Source organism: Centroberyx affinis, unplaced genomic scaffold (assembly GCF_046629955.1).
Source record: "Centroberyx affinis isolate AG114_WGS23_722 - 3 ecotype Tasmania unplaced genomic scaffold, CSIRO-AGI_Caff_v1 ptg003436l_1, whole genome shotgun sequence".
Lineage (NCBI taxonomy): Eukaryota > Metazoa > Chordata > Actinopteri > Beryciformes > Berycidae > Centroberyx > Centroberyx affinis.
In genome coordinates, this window is record NW_027281408.1 from 163,732 (window position 1) to 186,020 (window position 22,289).

The 22,289-nt window shown below is 43.3% G+C and overlaps 1 protein-coding gene across 3 annotated transcripts; it reads left to right on the forward strand.

Moving 5' to 3' along the window:
- The first annotated feature begins 6 nt into the window (after positions 1-6).
- Positions 7-21,723, forward strand: npepps (aminopeptidase puromycin sensitive). 3 transcript variants are annotated; one of them, XM_071539332.1, is made up of 23 exons: positions 7-343; positions 2,636-2,726; positions 2,925-3,002; positions 3,151-3,272; positions 4,610-4,717; positions 6,759-6,959; positions 7,363-7,459; positions 7,557-7,590; positions 7,704-7,818; positions 8,474-8,638; positions 9,955-10,059; positions 10,169-10,229; positions 10,320-10,429; positions 10,793-10,856; positions 11,549-11,688; positions 13,333-13,467; positions 15,637-15,856; positions 16,519-16,661; positions 17,497-17,553; positions 17,886-17,993; positions 18,491-18,646; positions 20,105-20,152; positions 21,159-21,723. In XM_071539332.1, exons 1-23 carry the CDS (start codon positions 53-55, stop codon positions 21,303-21,305), a joined length of 2,796 nt encoding a protein of 931 aa, XP_071395433.1. In that variant the 5' UTR covers positions 7-52; the 3' UTR covers positions 21,306-21,723. The 3 variants fall into 3 exon arrangements, with proteins under 3 accessions (XP_071395433.1, XP_071395435.1, XP_071395434.1); XM_071539334.1 differs by having other exon boundaries at positions 2,636-2,720; positions 10,320-10,433; positions 10,797-10,856; XM_071539333.1 differs by having other exon boundaries at positions 2,636-2,720.
- Positions 21,724-22,289: the final 566 nt, after the last annotated feature.

A 22,289-nucleotide genomic window follows, 5' to 3' on the forward strand; every position in this document is an offset into this window, starting at 1 on the left:
TGGATTTGAAGTGAGAGGGGAGGACCGTAGCTGGCAACACTGTGAGGATTTTATGTTGCTGGTCCTGGGCCGCAGGGTCTCGCTGTCATTCGTAAAAAGACTCAATACCTGTTATCCATCCTCGTTGTCGAAGCCTGTTTTGTTCAACTTTGGAATAATCAAATTCAGAGCGATACATAGCACCGTCTTCGTTAGCGCAGCCGGCCAAAATAGAGAAACCATGCCCGAAAGGAGGCCCTTCGTACGGTTGCCAACTGACGTTTACCCCGTCAACTACGGCTTGAGCTTGAAGCCTGACCTGATCGACTTCACTTTCGAAGGCAAGCTGGAGGCGGTGGTGGAGGTATGTTGTACCAATGCCAATGGCTGGATGCACTGATGTATTAGTCGGTGCATGGCGGGGATCTTGTTATGTAATCTAGCCAGCTAGCTAGCTAATTTGCCATGTTCGAACGGTAACGGCAAATTGCTAGCCACTAGCCGAGCTAGCTAGCTCCCTGTCCCTATTTATCCGTACTGGCTAACGTAACCTAACGGTAGCTGACGGTATTAGCGAAAGTTAACGGTAGCTAGCTGGTCTTGACAAGAGTCTTGACGGGCACTGACTGGTCGAATAAAACCCATGAATGAAAAAATAGACATTTTTGTGACTAGCTGTTGTTAAATAAGTATAATAATGTATTACATGTTAGTTATTGAGCTAATTTAAGATCGCTAGCACAGCAGTCTGATCTCGTCTCGTTTTCAGGCTGTAGCAGACTTGCACTCTCATGTTAGCTAGCCAGCTGTCACATCCCGTCGGCATTAGCCTGCTAACGACGTCTGGACGTCTTGCCAATGCGCTTATTATTCTCCATGGGTATATGCCACCAATGTTAACTCGTGGTAACGCCAACGCATTAACGTTATGCATGCTAATATCAGCCAGTCGGGTGTTTGTTAATGATTTCTAGCGAGCAAACAAGCAAGTTACACCTGCTTGCTTGCTAACTAGCAAGCTAACTAGCTAACGTTAACTAATGTTTGCTAAATCATAGCAAGCAAATGTCTCCCCTCCCACCCTCTGCTTCACTCACTCATTCAGTTCACCTGTTTCTACAACCGTGCTTAAAGCTGCCCTGACCATGAAACGACCAAAGTGTTGACAAGATGATGGCTAACTTACATGCTAGCTTGTTATCGGAGCTGCACTACTCTTTAAATGGACACCCCTTTTAGTATCATTGTGAGTAATGTTAGTAATGGACACGGCACCGTTTGCTAGTTACTTTTGCCCTTAGTGAGTCAGTTGGATTAGCTACATCGCATACAACAAACAGACCGCTATCGTAACTAGCGTGCTTGCAGTGTGTTAACTGCTCCATTGTGCAGACACAAGCACCTGTCACTCCCGACATGGAGCATTTTGATTTGATGTTCAGGTCAACAGAAAGTCCTTTGAGGCGTTGCACAGTTGTCTCTGTAAGCCATGCCTTAATTATGTTTTCTGTTTAGGTTTGTTAGAAAAGTCAGTACAATTCAAGATAACGTTAAAATGTAATATGTAGTTTTTAATAACGAGGCTGATGCAATTTGAGTTCAATCTCTTTTGCCTCTTGTTTGATTAACGCAGTCTGTAAATGTGTTGTCCAAGATACAGGACAGTTTCAACTGCACTGATGTCTAGATAATGGATCCACCATTATTGGGCTCTTGGGACCTGTAGTCAGCACCACTCACTTAATTTTGTTTGGAAAACCTAGTCTAAAAATAGTACTTCAAACACGGAAAAGTAGACCCAGGTGTTAATCCATTCTGTCTTCAGGGTCATTCCTTCAAGAAGTAATGTTGACTGTTTGCAGTTGGTGATTGCAGATCAGCAAGTGTTAGTGGTCCGCTGCTCCTGACATGTTTTTGGAGGTGTGTGTTTGCTAAGAAGTAAAAAATGCTCTGCCAAGGTGAAATATCGGTTTAATCAGACCCTGTTGACCTGCGGTTTACACAAAGCCTGGGAAGCACACAATGGCCCAGAAGAAACCCAAGCACGGTGGCACGGTGCCATTAGCCCAGTGTGTTCTATAATTACTGCCTCGCTGCCTCCGTTTCAACCTCCAAGCCCTCTGCACAAGTGTCTAAAAAGCAGCGGTGTCCAACTAACGACGCCACAAACCGTGAATATCACTATTACTGCCCCCTTGGAAAGCTGCAGGACATCCAAGTGTGCCACTGTGCTTCGCCCTCAATAAGTTGGGCAGTCAGATGTACTGCTCTCACATCACAATGAAGTCATTCTTTCTTTCTTTCTTTCTTTTTCCTTATCCCATGGTTTTCATAGCCAGACTGATTATCTCTATATCTGTAGCCAGTTTTGCCCTCTAGCCTCTGTAGGTTTAGCCTTACAGTAAGTTGTTTGATCCCTATCTCAGCTATCCAACTCAGGTTCAGATTGAATTTACACTCAGCGGTGGATTAGTTAAAAGAAAAAAACCAAAACAAAACAAGGGCTTCTTTGAATACAAATCATCATATCCAGGTGGTACTCCAGAAGGCCCTATACTTTACCAAACATAATCTTTTCTGGACAGATTGGGATTGGGAACAGCGGGTTTTTATCAAAGTATAAGTTGTGTTGTGTTTTTTTTGTCAATATTTACAGGTTACACAGGCCACAAATCAGATTGTGATGAACTGTGCTGACATCGACATCATCACAGCCTCCTTTGTACCAGAGGGAGGAGAAGGTGAGGGTGAGATGTAGTTTTTTTTTTCTCTTTTCTTTTCTTTTTTTAAATGAAATTGCCATTGATGGGCATGCTTACATTTTAGCTGTCTCATTCGATGTTTGCTCATCTTGTTGTTTGGATCTTCAAAGTTGAAAACAGCATAATACTCCAAAGAGAACAGTATACGTTCTGGGATCAGCGTATCTTTTTTTTCCTTTTTAGAAATTAACGCTACAGGATTCAACTATCAAAATGAAGATGAGAAAGTCACTCTGTCATTCCCTAGCGCTCTTCAGAAAGGTAAAAGGAGAGTTCACTTGGCTCCGCTGTTGGTTGTCCCGTTTTGTAACAATGGCATATCGTTTGTTGCTGTTGAACAATAACAAATTCCCCTTTGGTCATGGCTGAATGAATAACGCAATGCTATTTGTGTTTGCGTCCTCTCCAGGATCCGGCACGTTGAAGATAGACTTTGTCGGGGAGCTGAACGACAAAATGAAAGGATTCTATAGAAGTAAATATGCAACTCCTGCTGGAGAAGTCCGCTACGCTGCTGTCACACAGTTTGAGGTAACTGGACGGGTTACAACACACACTCTTAGTCACAGGCAAATGATTTCTTTAGGAAAGTGAGTGGATTGCCTAACCCCATAATGGCCTGTGTTGCAACATAACCACGGGAGTGTGGCAAGGTCATGTGACTCATGTTGGTGTCCCAGAATTGTCCTAAAGGTTAGGCAATACCTCATAACATTCCCTTTATGCATATGTTTTGAAAATACTACTATGTTTCTGTGTTTACATTAGGGTTGTCAAAAGTATCGATACTTCAAGTTTGAAACAGATACAATACTCATTTTCAACAGTATCGATACCAGCAGTGCTTTCTCTTAATGAAAAATCAAATATATTATTTCTCCGCCTCCACTAGCCACACACACACACACACACACACACCCTGCACCGCTGCCCACAGGCCCTCCTCTCACAAGTAGGGGGGTAACATGTCAAACTTGGCGAAGCACCTCAAGGACCGACACGCCAGTCTATATAAAGAATTTCGAGAGGTTAGCGAAAGCTCCCGTTTCAACATGACTGAAGCATTAAACATTTATCATAAACGTTAACGCACCCTGCACATCATCCGTTTTAGTTTAGCTAGCAAACCAAACGTTAGCTACAGAGCTAGCTAACGTTATCAAGTAGATTTGCCAGATGGCCGGGTTTCGACCGGACTGTCCGGTTTTCAGATGCATTGTCCAGTCAGAAGGCTCGACCAGATGTTGAAATGTCTGGTTAAAATCATTCTGTCAATAATAATCCACTAACTCTAGCCCTGCTGATCTTCCCCTATCATTGGTGGGTATCTGTTGCTTCAACAAGCTAAAAGTGTTCTGATAGGCTGATGACTAGAGTGGGGGTAATCTGCTGTGTAAGTGCAAAGTTTTGAATGAGTTTTATCGGGCCAACGTTATGGAGAAGCGTGCGTCTGTCTGTCTGTCCGGCGATCGACACCTGTCAATCAAAAATGTGTTATTTGATCTCAGACAACTTTAAAATATTGTTTTCATGTTAAAATTATATTTTAACATGAAAACAATATTTAAAAAAAAATATTGAAAATTATTTTTTTCCCCCGTGGTATCAAAAATGGTATCGCATATCGATATTTTCCTGGGTATTGTATCAAAGTTAGAAATTCTAGTATCGTGACAACCCTAATTTACATGTGTGGAAAACGCAGTCAAAACTAGGTCAGTCTAGTCAGGAAACTTTCACTGGAGGAGGTCCATCAGAAACTGAACCCCTGCCTCCTCCAGGATGTAAGCCTACTGTGAACATATGCAGGTTTTCTTTGAAAAGAGGGCATGGGTCTCACATGGTGTCCTCCTCTCTCCCCCCTCCAGGCCACGGACGCTCGTAGAGCCTTTCCCTGTTGGGATGAGCCAGCTATCAAAGCCACCTTTGACATCACTCTGATAGTTCCCAAGGACCGAGTAGCCTTGTCAAATATGGTACGTGTCACACGTTCACTCCTCCCTCCGAGAAACTCCAGACCTCCAGACAGCTTGAGTCACATTTTGCTGCCGAGTTGTTGTTTTTTTTTTCTTTGCTAACGTAGCTTACATAACATAACACAGACTTGTTGGGTCATTGCATATTGTACCTCCGGCTAATGTATGTCTGTTGGAGATCCAAAAGCAACTACATGTAAAATGCTTTTTAAAATGAGGTCACTCATTGTGTTCATAAAAAAAAAAAACCCCACAAACCTCTGCTTAAAAAACTTATGTGATTCATACACTGTCTTCATCAACCTTAGCTGAAGGCGTTTGCAGGATAATTTCATTAGAACACATTATCTGGCTTAGGTTGCTTCTTACAAACAACAGAATCGGACCCTCCAGGCTACACAGTTCATGTAGGCAGCGATGATAAAGCTAAAATTGGCCTTTTTAGGTGACAAACTAATCAAATTTGCATTTCAGGTCTAAATATGAATGACATGAATGCAGACTGTCAGCCTTTGATTATGTATATTTTCATGCCCAATCATGGTAACAGTGTCAGTTGCTGCAGCCAAATCAGTTAAGTATATGGATCTATTGGGGCATATTAAGTTGAAATAAATATAGTCATATCAAGTTTGTGATTGATTATAAACTTTTACTGCTGTGACTGATTATTGTGTGTTCTGACAACTCCAGGAATCATTTGCCGGTAGCCCTTTCATTTTCCATAACCACAGAAATAACCAGCACACCCAGCCTCATGAGTTAGAGCACTCTGTCAGCCAAAACCTCCACTGACTTCTCACTACTGTACCTCAAGCTATAAGAGGGGTCACACTCGTTTTCCTAGGTAATTTTACAGTTGAACATTATTGGAATAGTATCCAGAGGTATTATGATGTTATGATGGGAGGGATTAGGGTTTGGCATAGCTGCACTTCCCCCAGGACTCGGACCTTCAGTCAGCCAGAAGTTTTCCCTGCTGCAGCTGAGGATACTCCAGGCGACGGTCAATGAAGTCAAACTTCATTGCCCGAAATAGAAACGCAGTCAAACATGTCGCTGCATACAAATTTGTGTATAATCACTGCAGCTTCATATTGTTTGTGTATTTAAAATTCCACGCCAGAGGGGGGCCATGAAGATTATAGAGGTAACCATAACTTAGGAAAACCAGAAATAGCAGTGAAGTAGCAAGAGCGACAAAGGCAGCTGAGGGAATATGAGGATTTAGAAGCTGTTTGATCCGTCATTAAGTTGCAGATATTCACTAACAAGATTTCCAACAAGCGAGTTGACAGCGAGATACTAGTACGAGATAGAAAGAAAGAAAGAAAGGAAATGAACTGGTAAAGGAAATAGAGACACTTTTCCACAAGGCAACACAACCAATCGTGATGATTCTAGACAAATTACAGATGATAACTCAGTGAGAGCTGGTGTACGAAGAATTCAGCTAGTTTGGCCAGCAAGCATTTACACACTGCAGTCTGAAGCCAAAGCAGTGCTTGTCCTTTTGTTTGTACAAACCTGCCGAAATTTGTTTCCGCAGCAAGTATACCATGGCCTTTAAAGTCCTTAGACAATGCAAGACAGGGCTGCATTTAGCCCGGCTGTGCGCGTTCATACACACAGGCCATTCAGTCGCCACTTTCATTCAAAGGAGGAATAGAGTCTCTAATCCTGGCAGTGTTTGTGTCATTCTCTACTCACTGAGTCACGCAGGACTAATATCAAAAGCAACAGCAACTATCCCACAAAGAGCTTTTCTCCTTAGCTTTCATTTCTTAACCCAGTATTTTCTATTATACACGAACATCCTAGGCACACACAGTATTTGTAAGCGGAGGGAGCTGACAGTCTGTGCTCTTGACCCATAATCTGCAACAAAAAAGGCTTATTTTAGCTTGATATTCCATTACTTATAATTACAGCTACAGTTCTTCTGTTGGTAGTATTCTGCTTCCATATGATGTCTCCATATTGAGCCAGTTAACTGTATTTCTGAGGCCATATATAACTTGTCCCCATGTCCCCATCCCAGAATGTCATTGATCGAAAGCCATATCCAGAAGATGAAAGCCGTGTGGAAGTGAAGTTTGCCACCACCCCCATCATGTCCACATACCTTGTAGCTTTTGTCATCGGTGAATATGACTTTGTGGAGAGCCAATCGTCAGACGGTGTGACGGTACGCGTCTACACGCCCATTGGCAAGGCAGAACAAGGGAAATTTGCACTGGAGGTGAGCACGTAGTTTGAAACCCTTTTTATTTTGTGTCCAGGGCAGGAAACTCGCTTTTTAGCCCGTCGGCCACAGCCGTCCATTTACTAGACGTTTTCACCTTTTTACCAGCTAAAGTGGTTTTTAGAATATAAAAGAAGCTCCAAACAACCAGCGAGGCCGGTGGAGTAGATTAACTCACTGAAACAGCCAAATTTCCACCCTCAATTTCTATACTGGTGTCTCCATTACACCTGTTGTGTAGGCTTTGTCCTGGCTCTTTGACAAATGATAGACCACCAACTAGCAGACTATTCAGGGTTTTTAGAAATACTTTTTGTGTTGTGTTCTAGCATAAAACAAACAAGTAGATGTAACTGTCATTAAGTTGTTTTTTTTCCCCCCCTCCCCCTGACTTTTGCAGGTTGCGACAAAGACCTTACCCTTCTACAAAGACTACTTCAGTGTTCCTTATCCATTGCCTAAAATTGATCTCATAGCTATCGCTGATTTTGCTGCTGGTTAGTATTCGTCAGTGACACTCTTTGTAACTTCTGACATTGCATAGAAAATGTTTACAGTGGAGCTCTAACATGCGTGGTGCTCCTTCCCGTCTAGGTGCCATGGAAAACTGGGGCCTTGTTACCTACAGGTACGTTTTAGTTGTTTAAAAACATGTAAATGAAGTGGAAACACACGTACAGTGCTGCTGTCATGGAGCACCAGCGGTCCTGGTGTTAACCTCGTCTTTCCGTCACTCCCCAGGGAGACGGCGTTGCTAATCGACCCGAAGAACTCCTGCTCGTCCTCCAGGCAGTGGGTGGCGCTGGTGGTCGGACACGAACTGGCCCACCAGTGGTTTGGAAACCTGGTCACCATGGTAACCAGCCACAACCCCCCCTCTGCCATTTGTCACAGAAAATGCCTAAAAACAGACCTACACAGAACAACTTTTTGAGAATCTTTGAAAATGATGATAGTAATAGTTGTAGTAATAATTATAATAAACATCTAAAGTATCAAAAAGCAGAGTTTCTAAAGTGCCTGACAAAACGGCATAAAAACAAGGGAAAATATAAGATAGATGAAATAAGATAGAGGAAATGCCTCCATTCTTCGATCTGTCGTTTTGATTTGGCATTAGATGAGCGTGGTGTAGACTGAAGCCATTCATTCTGCTTCTTTGGATATAGAAAAGTGGTAACCTGCTTCACAAATTTCCTGAGGTGGTGTTGCATTTCACTTTATGCTAAATAAAGACTTGATATCCAGATTGGTATACATACATTTTTTGGGGAAAACCATTCAAAATCTCCACAATATAGAGGATCCAGTCCCTAAAAGTGTTATCATTTTGTCAACAACTTAAGCCACCTGCTGCCCTTTAGAAAGTACCTTCCTTTGTTTAATTTTGTTCCATCAATAAATCAGTAAGAGTAGGTCTCAATATTTTCTAATGCAGAATATCTCATTTTGTAAGAAAACTCATGAAAAGGACTTGCTGTGTGTGTGTGTGTGTGTGTGTGTGTCTACAGGAGTGGTGGACCCATCTGTGGCTTAATGAGGGCTTTGCCTCCTGGATCGAGTATCTGTGTGTGGATCACTGCTTCCCAGAGTACGACATCTGGACCCAGTTTGTCTCTGCCGACTACACCCGCGCCCTGGACCTGGACGCACTGGACAACAGCCATCCCATCGAGGTGGGTTCAGCAGGGAGTCCGCCGAGATTCGCTTTGTGAAACGGAAGCTGTGTTCTCATGTTGGTTTGTTGGGCGGCGTACAGGTTAGTTGTGGCAACGTGCAACAAAAGGCGTTTACAACCACACAGACGGGAAACGTGTTCTCTCCATTTCGCCCGTTGTTTGTTTGTAATGATTTGACAGGCAGCATAATGCAGAGTTCCGACAGGGAATTTCTGGAATTTATTGAATTTTGAGAGGTGTATTTGAAACAGAGAAAGACAGGAAATTTGATGAATTCCCTGGGGAAGTGTAGCCCAGTGAGCTAGACGTCCCATCCAGCTGTAGCTGGAAGGTGACGGTCCAGAGACCTGAGACGGTGCTGAACATTGTGCTCTAATCGGAATGTGATCATCCTTTACGCATTAAAGGATAATCCTGGTTATTTTCCTAGGTTTTGCCATCATGCTGATTGATTCTGATCAAAATGTCGTCAATTACTTCACTGTGGCACTGTGTACCTCTCAGTTTGCAGGGAGCGCTGCTCTCTAATGCAACTCAAAACAGTCCAACCCAGAAGCACCCAAAACATGTCTTTTTAAACACAGTAACACTCACACTGCAGTCAGACCTGCCTACATTCAATTTTCCAATTGTCAGTTCCCTGAAACTTGAGTATATTGTGGTATTAGATATGATATTTTAGCTAAGGTAAGCTAGGTTCAGGTACTCTGATGCCACGTTCACGTTCATGTTGGATTCCCTGCAAATACGAACTGGGAAAAAACGTTTACATCAACCTCCTAGTGGTAATTACAAGTAGGATAAGTGGGGGATTTTCTGCAAGCTTTGATATCTACTTACACAAATAGAATCAACCGTACTTGTGAAAAACAAGCAATATCTGCCGCCGTTCGTTTATGGTTGATTGTAAACTCATGAATACAAATGATGGCTTATGGTTGTTTTGAAGATGTACGACACACCGAACCACTGAGGAGAGAAGAGCAACTCGGCGCAAAACATCAATGTGTTTTACAATTCTGGTCTGGACTTTGGTCGAGAGAGCACTGATTTATGTTGAGTAAAATAAAGTGCATGTCATTCGGCCAGTGAGAATCAAACCCCTAACCCTCGCCCCACCCACTGAACTGTACAGGAACAGCTGCTCCTTGCTTCCATAAAAGTTATTATCGGCAGCACTGGGTATCATTAACTTGCTTTTGTAATTATCAGTGGTTGGTATCGGAGCCTAAATTATACCAGTGGTTTGGCACTGGGTTGTTGTGATGCTCTGTGTGTTCCCTTGTCTGACTATTTGATGTTCTGTGCTGCAGGTGAACGTGGGCCATCCATCAGAGGTCGACGAAATCTTTGACGCCATCTCCTACAGCAAAGGAGCGTCCGTGATCCGCATGCTGCACAACTACATAGGAGACGAGGTGAGGGGGGGGGGGCTGACTGACACACAGCTGCACCAAGTGTGCTAGTAGTTTCATATTGTTTCTCTATTGTGTTTACTTTGGTTTGTTTTTTCCTGTTTCTCTGTAGGATTTTAGGAAAGGAATGAACGCCTATCTTTTGAAGTTCCAACATAAAAATGCTTCGACAGGTAAGTTTTCTTCAAGAGTTTTTTTTTCAAGACTAAACAGCTGTGTCAGATTTGATTTGCTTGACTCTGACCCGCGGCCCTCTTCCCCAGAGGACCTATGGGACTGTCTGGAACAGGCCAGTGGAAAACCCATCGCTGCGGTGATGGGCTCTTGGACCAAGCAGATGGGCTTCCCTATTATTGTAGTGGACCAGGAACAGGTGAGCTCAGCCTCGCCGTCACCGGACACAACTTGACGTTTAATCAGTTGACCTCACCGAATTAGCTGCTTTAAATAAATGTCAAGCGCTTTGTTCATTGGTGTAATTGTCTGTGGTAAGAACTACTCAGCGGCCACAGTGGCTGTTTGATTTTGAAATGAGTATATTAGCTGCCAAATTGATTATTCGAATCTCTGAAAAACTGTTAACCTTCCAAAGTGTCTGGCAGAGCAGACAAATTTATATTCTACAGCCAAACTTCACCAGTGTTTGGCTGGTGGCTGGTGCTAATTTTCTCCCCTGCTTGTAGTATTTATACAAGTGTGGCATCTCACACACTGACAATTACAATGTTATTTATAGCAAGGAGATGACCGCATCCTCAAGATATCTCAGAAGAAATTCTGTGCCAGCGGACCACATAATGGTGAGTGAATAGTAGTAGTGTTTTCAAATAAGTCCTTGAGTTTGTTTGAAGCTGCTTGGAGCACTAGTTACTGTCAGTTAAGTTGTCAAATAAGTCAGTCGCAGAAAATTATACTAAACTGACTTTGGAAAACTCTCCAAACACACTTGGTCTGTCAATAAAGGCCTGAAACCAAGTGTGTTTGGAGAGTTTTATTTGAACTCTGGAGCATTTCCTCCTTTAGGTGGGTTTGTTTGGCCAGGTGAGAACAATACGTTCAGACTCTGGTCGCACCGAATAATCGCACAGAGATGTTTGAAAATGTGAGTCACAGTTCTGGAAGAGAAGTGCGGTGCGGTTCGTTAGGAGTGAGAAAATATTCCCCACCAACTGCAGGAAATGACGGCTTATGGGTTTAAGGAGACAGATATTGAGATCTGATAACCAGCAGTTTCTCATGCTTGGGAAGTCTAGCATAACAGAATGAACTGAGGGCAAACCACAGTCTGGACTCTGGACTGATCATGTTCAGCTATTTTTTCATTCATGTGTTCTTAACTGGTAAGAACAACACCAGAGAAACGAAATTACAGCAAAGAGCACAGACAAGTCGGGTCACGCTTAGCTAACGTTACAGGGACTGGAATCAGATTTATTTGAATTATCTGGCTGTGCTGTCTTCTCATTGGCTCCTTCACTCGTCTGTGGGACAGGTGAGGACTGCCCCAGCTGGATGGTCCCTATCAGTATCTGTACCAGCGAGGACCCCACCTGCACCAAGCTCAAGGTTCTGCTGGACAGACCCGAGACCACCATCACCCTCAACAACATCAATCCAGACCAGTGGGTGAAGGTGAGGCCGGGCCGCCGCTCACCCAACAGCAGAGAATATTCCTGTTTAATGTAGAAGTGTGTTTGGGAGTAATTTCCACAGAGAGAGGGTTTGAGATATAGAAAACAAAACTGAGTGGGCGCCCTTTGATCTTGATATAAGTTTCCACAGAGCAAGACTCCTGTTTCAGTTGGTTTTCTTAGTGGGGGATGTGGAAGGGATATCCATGTGATCAATTTATACACAATTCTTGATTTTATTTTTTTATTTTCACATATTATTTTTGCAATATTCAATTTGAAAACATTTTTGACGCTCGAATTAAAAGATTCCAAATATTATGACACATTATGACAAATATTCTCGTAATGTGGCTCTACAGGTCTTTCTTTACATGTGGCTGAGGTTAGATCATTAGGTCATTTATGTGGAGAAAAAAATGTATATTAAGAAGGTTATAATTTTTGCTAGGGTATTTTTAAACTACTCTGAATGCAGATAAAATGTTATAAAGTCGGGATAGTAAGTATTTCCAACTCCAGCTTAACCCTGGAAGTGGTAGTGAGAGTGGCGGGAAATGTTCTGTGGATTGAGCTGAACTGATGAGTCATAAAAGATGGCAACCCCAGTCTGACTCGTGCAGCTTCTTCACTCAATGCAAAACATTTATGGTCAAAGAAGGTCAGTGACTCGAGTTCCTGATTATCGGCTTGGAGGAAGAGCAGGAGAGGAAGTGGTCTTCGCCGCCCGCCTCCTGTCCCTGCAGTTTAGCATCACAAGGGGCGGTTATATCAGACCCTGTGTTCTGGGGAATGCAAGGGTGAGAATTTGGGTTTTGACACATTCAGCGAGAACAGGAATAGATTTGTGCAACCCCTCATGGGCATAACTTGCAAATTTGCACTGCTCATGTGTTGTCCTTCAAATTACAAATCCCCCAGCGTCTACTGGTCTCTGAAGGACGTGGTTTTGAGTTTTTCTTCAGGATTTCAGTTTTATTTGGACATTTGCAAGTCCCATTTATTTATAATGTGAAAATACTATTTTCCTGCTTCTTTGTGCTCCTAAATACATCCCTAGTCTTTGGTGTAAATAGTTTGTTTTGCAGCCTTTTTTCCAATTATTTGATGGAACTATCCCCAATACAATTAACAAACTGATCAACAATACATCACATAGGACTTCATACAAAATATACATAACATACAATTCTTGTAGAAGAACAATTGATTCCATACAAAGTTTAAGGTCAGCGATCACAAGATTGGTTTGTCTTGAGCCTTGTTTTCAGTGTTGCTTTAAAAATACTAAAGCTTGTGCATTGGACTGATGTCTGAGTCCCATTTACTTGCTGCCAATGCTACTATTGCACCTACTATACGTCACTCTAAATAAGACCGTCAGCTAAATAATTAATAAGTGTGTGTATGACTGACTGGGACCAGCTGAGGCAAACACTCATGACAAAGACAGTTGAGGTTGAAACACTGTTGAATAAACCCTGAGCATCAGGATGCTGCTGGTGCTCTCACTGTAAGTCACTCTGGATAAGAGCACCGGCTTAATGCCTAAATGGTAAAATGTACTCCTAAGAGGTAGAAATGGTAAAACAGCCTTTTTCCTACAGTCTGACCCAGTTGTGTCCCTGCTGTCTGCTGTCCACAGATCAACCCCGGCACTGTGGGCTTCTATCGTATCCAGTACAGCTCCTGCATGCTGGAGAGTCTGCTGCCGGGCATCAGAGACCTCACCCTGCAGCCTGTGGACCGGCTCGGCCTGCAGAACGACCTTTTCTCCCTGGTGAGACTGAAACACACACACACACACACACACACACACACACACACAGTCCGCTATAGTGTTGGCCTCCACAGCCTTTTGTTTGACTATCTCTTTTCAATCTAGAAAATGTGCTCAGCAGAGCACAGACCTCCGCTATGTCTGACAACACACCGCAAGGAAGTTATGCACCTTTTGGTGATAGGCCACGTCCACCACCACGCCCCCTTTTGGCCAATTGACATGAAAAGTTAATCAGTTCTTCCTAGGCCCATAACCAACCGTCACACCAAGTTTTGGGTATGAAGGTTGCCCAACTTGTTGAGATATCCTGTTAACAGACGGTGGCACAAACACACAGACGTGGGTGAAAACATAACCTCCTTGGCAGAAGTAATAATCTGCCACTGTTATACTTAGAGCTTCAGTAGGCAACTTCACACATTGCTGGCCTGGAGAGGTTTGGGCGTTCGCTTTTCTCTGCTGCAGCCCCAATTTGTGATTTTAGACTTATAAGACGGGTATATTTTTGCATAAAGAGCAGCTTTAAGAGGTTATTCCTGTACTGCTTTTGGTATCAATTTTGAATCAAAATGTGCTAAATAGGGCTGAAGGATATTGACAAAAAATAGAATTGTGATTATTTGACAGAATATTACAATTGTGATTTAAACTGCGATTCATATCATTAAGTTTTTCTTGTCATAAATTTCTGTCTGATGAAAGGTTTTCACCAATACTGTACCTGATTCATGGACCAAAGATTACCTGCAGCTCTAAAACACCTTGTTCAGAAATCCATTTTGGATGCTCCCCTCTCTATTAAGTAATTAATTGCGGCGTCTGTGATTTGGAAATTGCAGTTCATATTGCAATTTTGATTTCGAAGGGCTGGCATGAGTGACTTCTCCCCAGTTGTTTTTTTGGTGGCCTGGCTAGCCCACTAAAAAAAAAAGAGCCACAGAGCAAGCAACAGATAAGTTTTATGAGGCGTTTACTGTCGAAGCATCGATGAGGAAGCAAACTGTTGAAGCTTCCTCTTCTGGTTTGTGTATACTCAACTGTAACCAAACGCTGAGCCTTAAATGTGAACCTCTAACACGACTTGGTCCTCAGTTACATGTTTGTGCAGATGAACCACAGATGAACCACAGTGACTGACTGTCTGTTCATCCTCCCGTTTCCTCCACCTCCTCAGCTGCTGGTCTGACTCAGCATGTAGACGGGTTTCATTAATCGTGTCGCGCTGTCATGCTCTGCTCTTGCGTCTTTTACAATCCTTTTGTCAAGAAGAATGGATGGGAATTTTCCAGAACTTTCTACACAGTTAAATCTGACAGTAAGCTATGAGAAATCGCAGGGGATCAGAAGGCATCACACCATGAGTCTTCCTTTCCCGTAATCCTGGTGTTTTAAAGGGGAACTTTGTCTCACCACATTAAAACGCAGCTTTGTTATGATTTCCGTTGCATGGAGGTTGACAGATGGGTGTAGGGAGCACAGGTCTCCTTTCTACTATTCCTGATTCAGTCGCTCTGAAAAGTTTTGACCATTGAAAGGAATTTAAAGTTGAGCTAACTAGTTGGAAATGCCACATTGTTTTTTCCTCTATTCATACGGCACCAACAGGCGTCCTCTACTTGAAAATTGCTCTCACTGCTTGAAAAATATCAAAGTATTATTTTTACCTATGTTAGTTGTTACTTCATGGTGCGCCAGTAGGCCTACATAAAAATTCCAGCCAATGAAACCATCACAGAACTTCCCCTCCGTCTCTCACATCAGGTAAAACTTGCAACTTCTTACTTTCAAAGTGACAAAATAGCAACAGCATAGGCAGTGCAATTTTGGGCGTTCAAACAAAAACCCTGTTTCCTTTTCCTAAGACACTGTGGTTGTGTCCCGGTGGCTGGAATTTATTCATTCTCAAGAATCCAGAATTTGTGACGGCTCAAGATCATGTGCGAGGCGTTTGAGACTTTTGAAGACAACCCTCTCTGTGTTATGCCCCGCCCCAACATCCTGTTTCAACTGGAAATATGTTGAATTACTGTCAGATGTGACTCTAAAGTGTTACACAGCTCACCGCAGTGCAGGGAGACTCCATTTAGCTGCTGAGTTTTGGATGCACTCCTAACAGCCTCTCCTCTCCTCCTCCCCTCTGCCCCTCTGTCTGTCCGTCCTCCTCAGTCTCGTGCGGGCATGATCAGCACGGTGGAGGTGCTGAAGCTGATGGAGGCGTTCGTCAACGAGCCCAACTACACGGTGTGGAGCGACCTCAGCTGCAACCTGGGAGTGCTGTCGTCGCTCCTCTCCCACACCGACTTCCACGAGGAGATCCAGGAGTTCATCCGGGACCTCTTCACCCCCATCGGCCTCAAGCTGGGCTGGGACAGCAAGCAGGGGGAAGGTGAGGAGGGGCTGGAGGAGGAGGATGAGCTGTCATGTTTACACCAGTGGTAGTTAGCGAGCCTTATTTACTGCAAGTAGTTTCCTAGCTTCTTTATTTTTCATTTAACTGAAACGGTCAGGAGTTGTCATAATGCTTTAATGTGAAGCACACCGGTTCTTTTATCTAGCTAGCTATCAGTTTTCTTAGTTTGAAATAATTAGATTTATTATTTATTTGTTTGTTTATCTGTCTATTTATTTAAATTATATTGTTGTAATATTGTTGTTTGTTCGTTTATGTATTTATTTGGAAGCCTAAAAAGCTGCAAAGTGGCATAGAAACAACAACACAACAAAAGATTGCTAGCTAGCTCCCCGTTTACCCTGAAATTTAGCGTAGCAACCAAATCCATTTTCACAATGTTTTTTCTTACAGTCATCATAAGGTTTGTTCTTTCATCATGTCAGGTCATGTGAATATAGCTGGTTATAAGAATAGGATTATGGAAGTTGAGTGAAAAATTGCAGCTAAGATGTTAAGATTCATAGTTAAAGATAAAATAATAGAGGTAAACAGGAGTGAAGTGTTTCCCTCCTGGCTGACCTGACCTTGCCTGTTGAAGGCGGCGGCGCTGCGGGGGGGAAAGAGGATAACCTGGCTGTGGTTGTTTGTGGTCGCAGGTCACCTGGACGCCCTGCTGAGGGGGCTGGTCCTGGGCAAGCTGGGGAAGGCGGGACACAAACCCACACTGGAGGAGGCGAGGCGGAGATTCAAGGACCATGTGGAAGGCAAGCAGACCCTGTCTGCAGACCTCAGGAGCCCAGTAAGTCCATGCACACTGACACACTGTACACACATGCGGTCAACATACTGTAACCATGTACCAACAGTACAACAACAGCTCCTTTACAAAACGCCTGTTCATCTTTATCTGAAGCTGAGGATTCAGTGTCTCAGGCTGCGTTCACACTGCAGGCCTTCATGCTCGATTACAAATTGCTGCTCATATCTGACTTTTATTTATTTTATTTTTTTTGTAATAACTGTTCATATCTGTTCTAGGATGTAACTCATATCCAATACCAATATGAACCAACAGCGATGTTGAAAAGACAGAGTGGCAGAGTACCAATAAAAAATAAATAGTTGTTTCTTGTTGTCCTCCATGCCAACACCGGCTCAGCCAAGCCACATGGATATGGATCCAGGGGCATGTGACATACAGTACATTACTCTTGTATTTGAACGTTAAAATCAAACTTTGTCAGCACTGCTATGACAACAAGTAAATCTTCTATCATTCACCTGAGCCTGTTGTCATGATCACTGATTAGAAAACATCAGATCTGCTGTTCTACTGTTTTGCTATTTATCATTTTGTAAGAGTTGGTGTCACTTTTTTCCCAAGTGATACATATTTGGTTTTGGAACAAAATTCCTCATAAGGTGAAGCTTGTCTGCACAATGATAAAACATAGAAGTGAAACGTTTAAAGAAGATGATAACACCGAAAGAAGAGATGCAATTACTTATTTAGGCTTTTAAAACTCAATCTCACCTCAAAACAGAATGAATAGAGATTAATAGAGATTGTGTTTAATGCAGCATAGGGATCATGTTTTGCAGTATTGATGTGTGTGTGCCTGTGTTTCTCCCAGGTGTATTTAACAGTGCTGAAGCATGGAGACAGCGGCACATTGGACACGATGCTGAAGGTAAAGCCGCCAGTCTGATCAGGAAGCTGCGGTGGATGTTTGTCATTTCGGCCCTTGACATTTTCAAGACGGTTTATCACAATTTCCCTAACAAGATTGACATTAATCCAAGTGGCTTTGATTGAACTGTAACGTCATAACACTGAAGGAAGTGATCATTTGTCACAAGATTAGATTTATTCTGTCAGAAGATTTGATTTTTTATGAATGTCACCTGAGTATCCAGATATTGATCTTTCTCCTCCTCACTTTCGCTCTTATTCTCGTTCTTATTCTCTTCATTCTCTCATCCTCATCATCTCTCTCCCTGTCTGTGTGTGTGTGTGTCTCAGCTCCACAAGCAGGCAGACATGCAGGAGGAGAGGAATCGTATAGAGAGAGTGCTGGGAGCGATCTCTGCCCCCGACCTCATCCAGAAAGTCCTCAACTTCGCCCTGTCGGTACGCACGACCCTGTCCTCAAAGTGATGATCTGCAACTTTTTCATCGAAATAAATAACTTGTTTTGCTACTCTATCACCAGTTGATATGACACAACAGCTTAGACAATAGATTCAGCCTATAGCCAGTTCATGAAAGCTTTGCCGCTCTAAACGCCCGGTGTCTGGTAGGTCTTTCCTGGCGTACAGGAAGTGATGCGAGGCAAGGTGTTGCTTGATCTTGTAGATATCGAATGTGTGTTTGTGGTAATTGTCAGTGCCTCTTTAAAAAATGAGCCAGGTCGATCTGCCTTACTTGATAATCACCAACAAACGGTACAAACTGCACGAAATCGATTCAACATTTTCAATCCAGGGAAACTTTCACGTTGAAAGAAACGGCCTTTTGCTTATGGCGCTGTAATTCTTAATTAAGTCTTTTTTTCCAGGCACAATCAACTGGCCCAGGTCAACATCTAACTGGATATATTTTGTCTTGCCCCCCCCCCCCCATCACAGGAAGAGGTTCGTCCCCAGGACACGGTGTCAGTAATCGGGGGCGTGGCAGGCAGCAGTAAACACGGCCGGAAAGCCGCCTGGAAGTTCGTCAAGGACAACTGGGAGGAGCTTCACAACCGCTACCAGGGCGGCTTCCTCATATCACGGCTCATCAAGGTGAAACCCCGCCCACCACCAGCACAAATGTGTTCATGCAGCTCCTGCTCACTGTCTATTGGATATGAGGCCCTGATGAGGCCATGTGTCAGTGTGTGCTGTTACTACGCTGCCCATCAAAAGTTTGGGGACACCCAGCTTATGAAAATTTTTAATAAATCAGCATGTTTTCTTTGTCGGTTTGCAATAACTTAACCCCATGAAAGACTAACTAGGTTTAGTTTGAGATAAAAAATCATAACAATAAAACAGTTAAACGCACAATATGTAATTTTCTGCCGCTAGGGGTCTCTCAATCAAAACAATAACAAAAGACAGAGTTTGATGATGTCGTGAAGTAGTGTGGGATCATGGGAGTTGTAGTCTTCATTGTTAAACAACAACCATTGCCGTATGGTTTCTCTCAGCCAGACGGTGCTCTGCAGTCAGCTTCTCCCGGTTAGGATTCCTTCAGTGTTCATCGTTCAGGAGGTTTTTTTACCGGGAGCCGAATTATCCGCAGAGGTCTCCTCCTCTCCAAAACAAACGGACCCGGTGATTCAAACCGGTAAAAACACTGAATAAAGCAGTTTCACGTTAAAAATCAGTGTTTCTCCAACGCTGTTCGGCGGACAGGACGTCCGGAGGGGCTGCGAGCCGAGCTGCCGCTAACGTTAGCTCAGCTTGTTTCTCTGATAACTTCAGATCCAGACGTCCGATGACTAAAACTGGATAAAAAGTCAATTTATGACAGAGCTTCTGGCGGATAAGCACAACGCCGATGCATGCGTACAAGACGGTCACCAACTTGTGCGCGTAGTAGAAGGGGGTAAAGGGGATATGGCGACCAAATGAAACGGACCGTTACCTTGATTAAAATTGCAGGTTTCTCTAGGTTTGAAAATTGTTGGAAACATTTGGGATAATGTAAGTACACAACTCAACAAAATATATAACATAGGTCTAGTCGTTTTTTGGACATTTTAATGCGGAAAAGTTACATATTGAGCCTTTAAACTATACTTTCATCAAAAGAACCTCCTCAGCAGCTGAACTGCTGCTCACGCTTTCTTCATGCCAACAGTCAGAGACGCTCCGCCATGAAAAACCTTCTCTGTGAATAAATATATCCAAAGTATTAGTAAATGGCTATTTTATGTTAACAAAAGCATTGCAGGCATGTTTATCTTTACTTCACTGAAAAATACTTTGAAAACGTAGAAAAAGCAAGGTGTCCCCAAACTTGTGGGCAGTGTGTGTTGTTTGTCCCTTCAGCATCTAAAGAAACGGCTTGTTCAGCATTATTATCATTTGCCGTTTGAAGCCAACAGGCACAGCTTGCAGGTAGCGGTACATTCAGTGAGAAATGTAAACAATGCTACCAGGCTGCTTTGGGACAAAGACAAATGCCCATACAGGCGGGAGTTTTTTGTACTTCATCTATTCAACTGTGTTTCTGTTGTCCGCCTCTCTTTTCAGCTCTCTGTTGATGGATTTGCTGTCGACAAAATGGCTGCTGAAGTGAAGGTGAGAACGTGTCATAGAACTTTGACAAAGGAAATATTGATCATCACTGACTTTCTGCAGTTTCATTAGTTGTATTTAAAGGGGTTCATTCCAAAACGCGATGTAATGTAGGTTTAGGTTCTCTTTTAATAGTTAATGGTATGCAATTGTCTGTGCAAAGGTCTTAAAATGGTTAATGTTTTTCCAAAGTGAGTTTTGCTTTCATGTCAGTAGTAATCTGACATGAAAGAAAACTCTAAAAAATCTGTTCAGATGGTGGACATCTCAGTTTGGGACAAAACTCTACTTGGAACTTAAAATGTGAGCAGTAGCTATTTTTCAGAGGTTCAGTATTTTACCTTCAGGAATCCATTTGAGAAATAACAGCAACATCATAACAGTGTCAGGCCAAGTTGTTCTTTGAAGTCTTCTACAGGGTTCCTGCGGGTGCTGGAAATCTTTTTGGAAATCTTTTATTTCATGAGACGTATTTTCACCAACTGATTGGTTACAGCTCCAAACCTTTAAACCAGATATTATATTCCTATAAGAAACACACCTTCGTACAAAAGAGCATTACAAACTTAAGAAGAACCGGATAACCCAAATATATCATTCTAAATTTAATGTGAGAGCCAGGGGAGTAGCAATGCTTGTTAAGAAAAACATCCCGTTTATTTCCACTAATACTATCTCTGGTATTAATGGTCGCTACTTAATCGTTACAGCATTGCTGTCACGAAACATAATTTTGGTTGTTTATAGCACAATATCATCTGATTTAATGTGATGAGGAAGTGAAATAATCATTTTGAGTATATATATGTATATAAATATGTAATTTACCACAGCTCTAAGGTGCTGGAAAAGCTTGAAAATGCACCTTGAAAAAGCTTGAAAAGTGCTTGAATTTGACTTTGGAAAAGGTGTAGGAACCCTGCTTCTACTACCAGTGAGTCAGTGTTTTTTTTTTTTAAAGGTAGATGTGTCATTCTGAAGGAGTCTGTGTGTTGTTTCCCCTCCTCAGAGTTTCTTTGAGAGCCACCACGCCCCGGCGGCGGAGCGCACGGTGCAGCAGTGCTGTGAGAACATCCTCCTCAACGCCGCCTGGCTGAAGCGCGACGCCGACGACATCCACCAGTATCTACTGCAGCGCAAAGCCCCCCCCGTCTGAGACGCCGCCCTCACCGCCTCCTCCGGCCCCCCCCCCCCCCCCCCCGCCCCCGAACCCCCCGACCCCACCCTACCCCCCCTCCCTCCAGCGCGGACCTCCCAGCATCATAGCTGCCTCGACCCCCCCCCCCTCACCGCAGACCGGAGCGGGAGTCCAGAGCGTACTTAAAGCAGGCTTCATTTCTCTAAAGAAACTTTAAGAAAACAAGATGACAAAGCCAAGAAATTACAGAAGCGTTGGAAACATGAAGGGACTCTTCTACATAACAAAGCAAATCCATTTCAGTCAGACAAGGAATGTAGTTACCCCCATTCTGTCCACTAGCGGCTGACGCTGCGTCGGCTCCTGCACAAACACTATGACCTGCGAGATCGCTAAACCCTGTGACCGCACTCTGTCCCCCCCCCCCCCCCGCCCCCCCTCCCCCCTCCCTCCGCAGACAACCGCACCCACTCGCGCAAAAAAACCTCTGCGTCGTAGTTGAGAAAACTGTGAATCCCCCCCCCCTCCTCCTCCCCCCCTCCTCTTCTTGCTAGCACTCATTTTGAATGCATGAAGTATGATATCCTGTGTTGCTGTTTTGTTTACTTTTGTTTGTTTTCTGTACAAACAAATTATTTTGTTTTATTTGTTTTTCTCGCTCGCTGTTTGTGTTCAACCCCCCTTCTTCCTCCTCTCTCTCTCTCTCTCTCTCTCTCTCTCTCTCTCTCTCTCTCTGTCTTTGTCTCTCTCTTTTGCTCTGACTCTCTTTCTCTTTCGCTCTCTCTCTCTCTGTCTCTCTCTCTCTGTCTCTCTCTCTCTTGGCCGTTGTGATTGGGTGAAAGCAGAAGGCACCTGGGCAGAATGGGGTTAATATTAAGTGTGTGTTGTTCTCTTCGGTGGTAGTTTTCCAAACTCGCGGCAACGGCACTGACCCTCCATTGCTAATAAACGGTTAGGACGAGGCGAGCAGCGCTAGCATGGTACTACATTGTATACTGTATA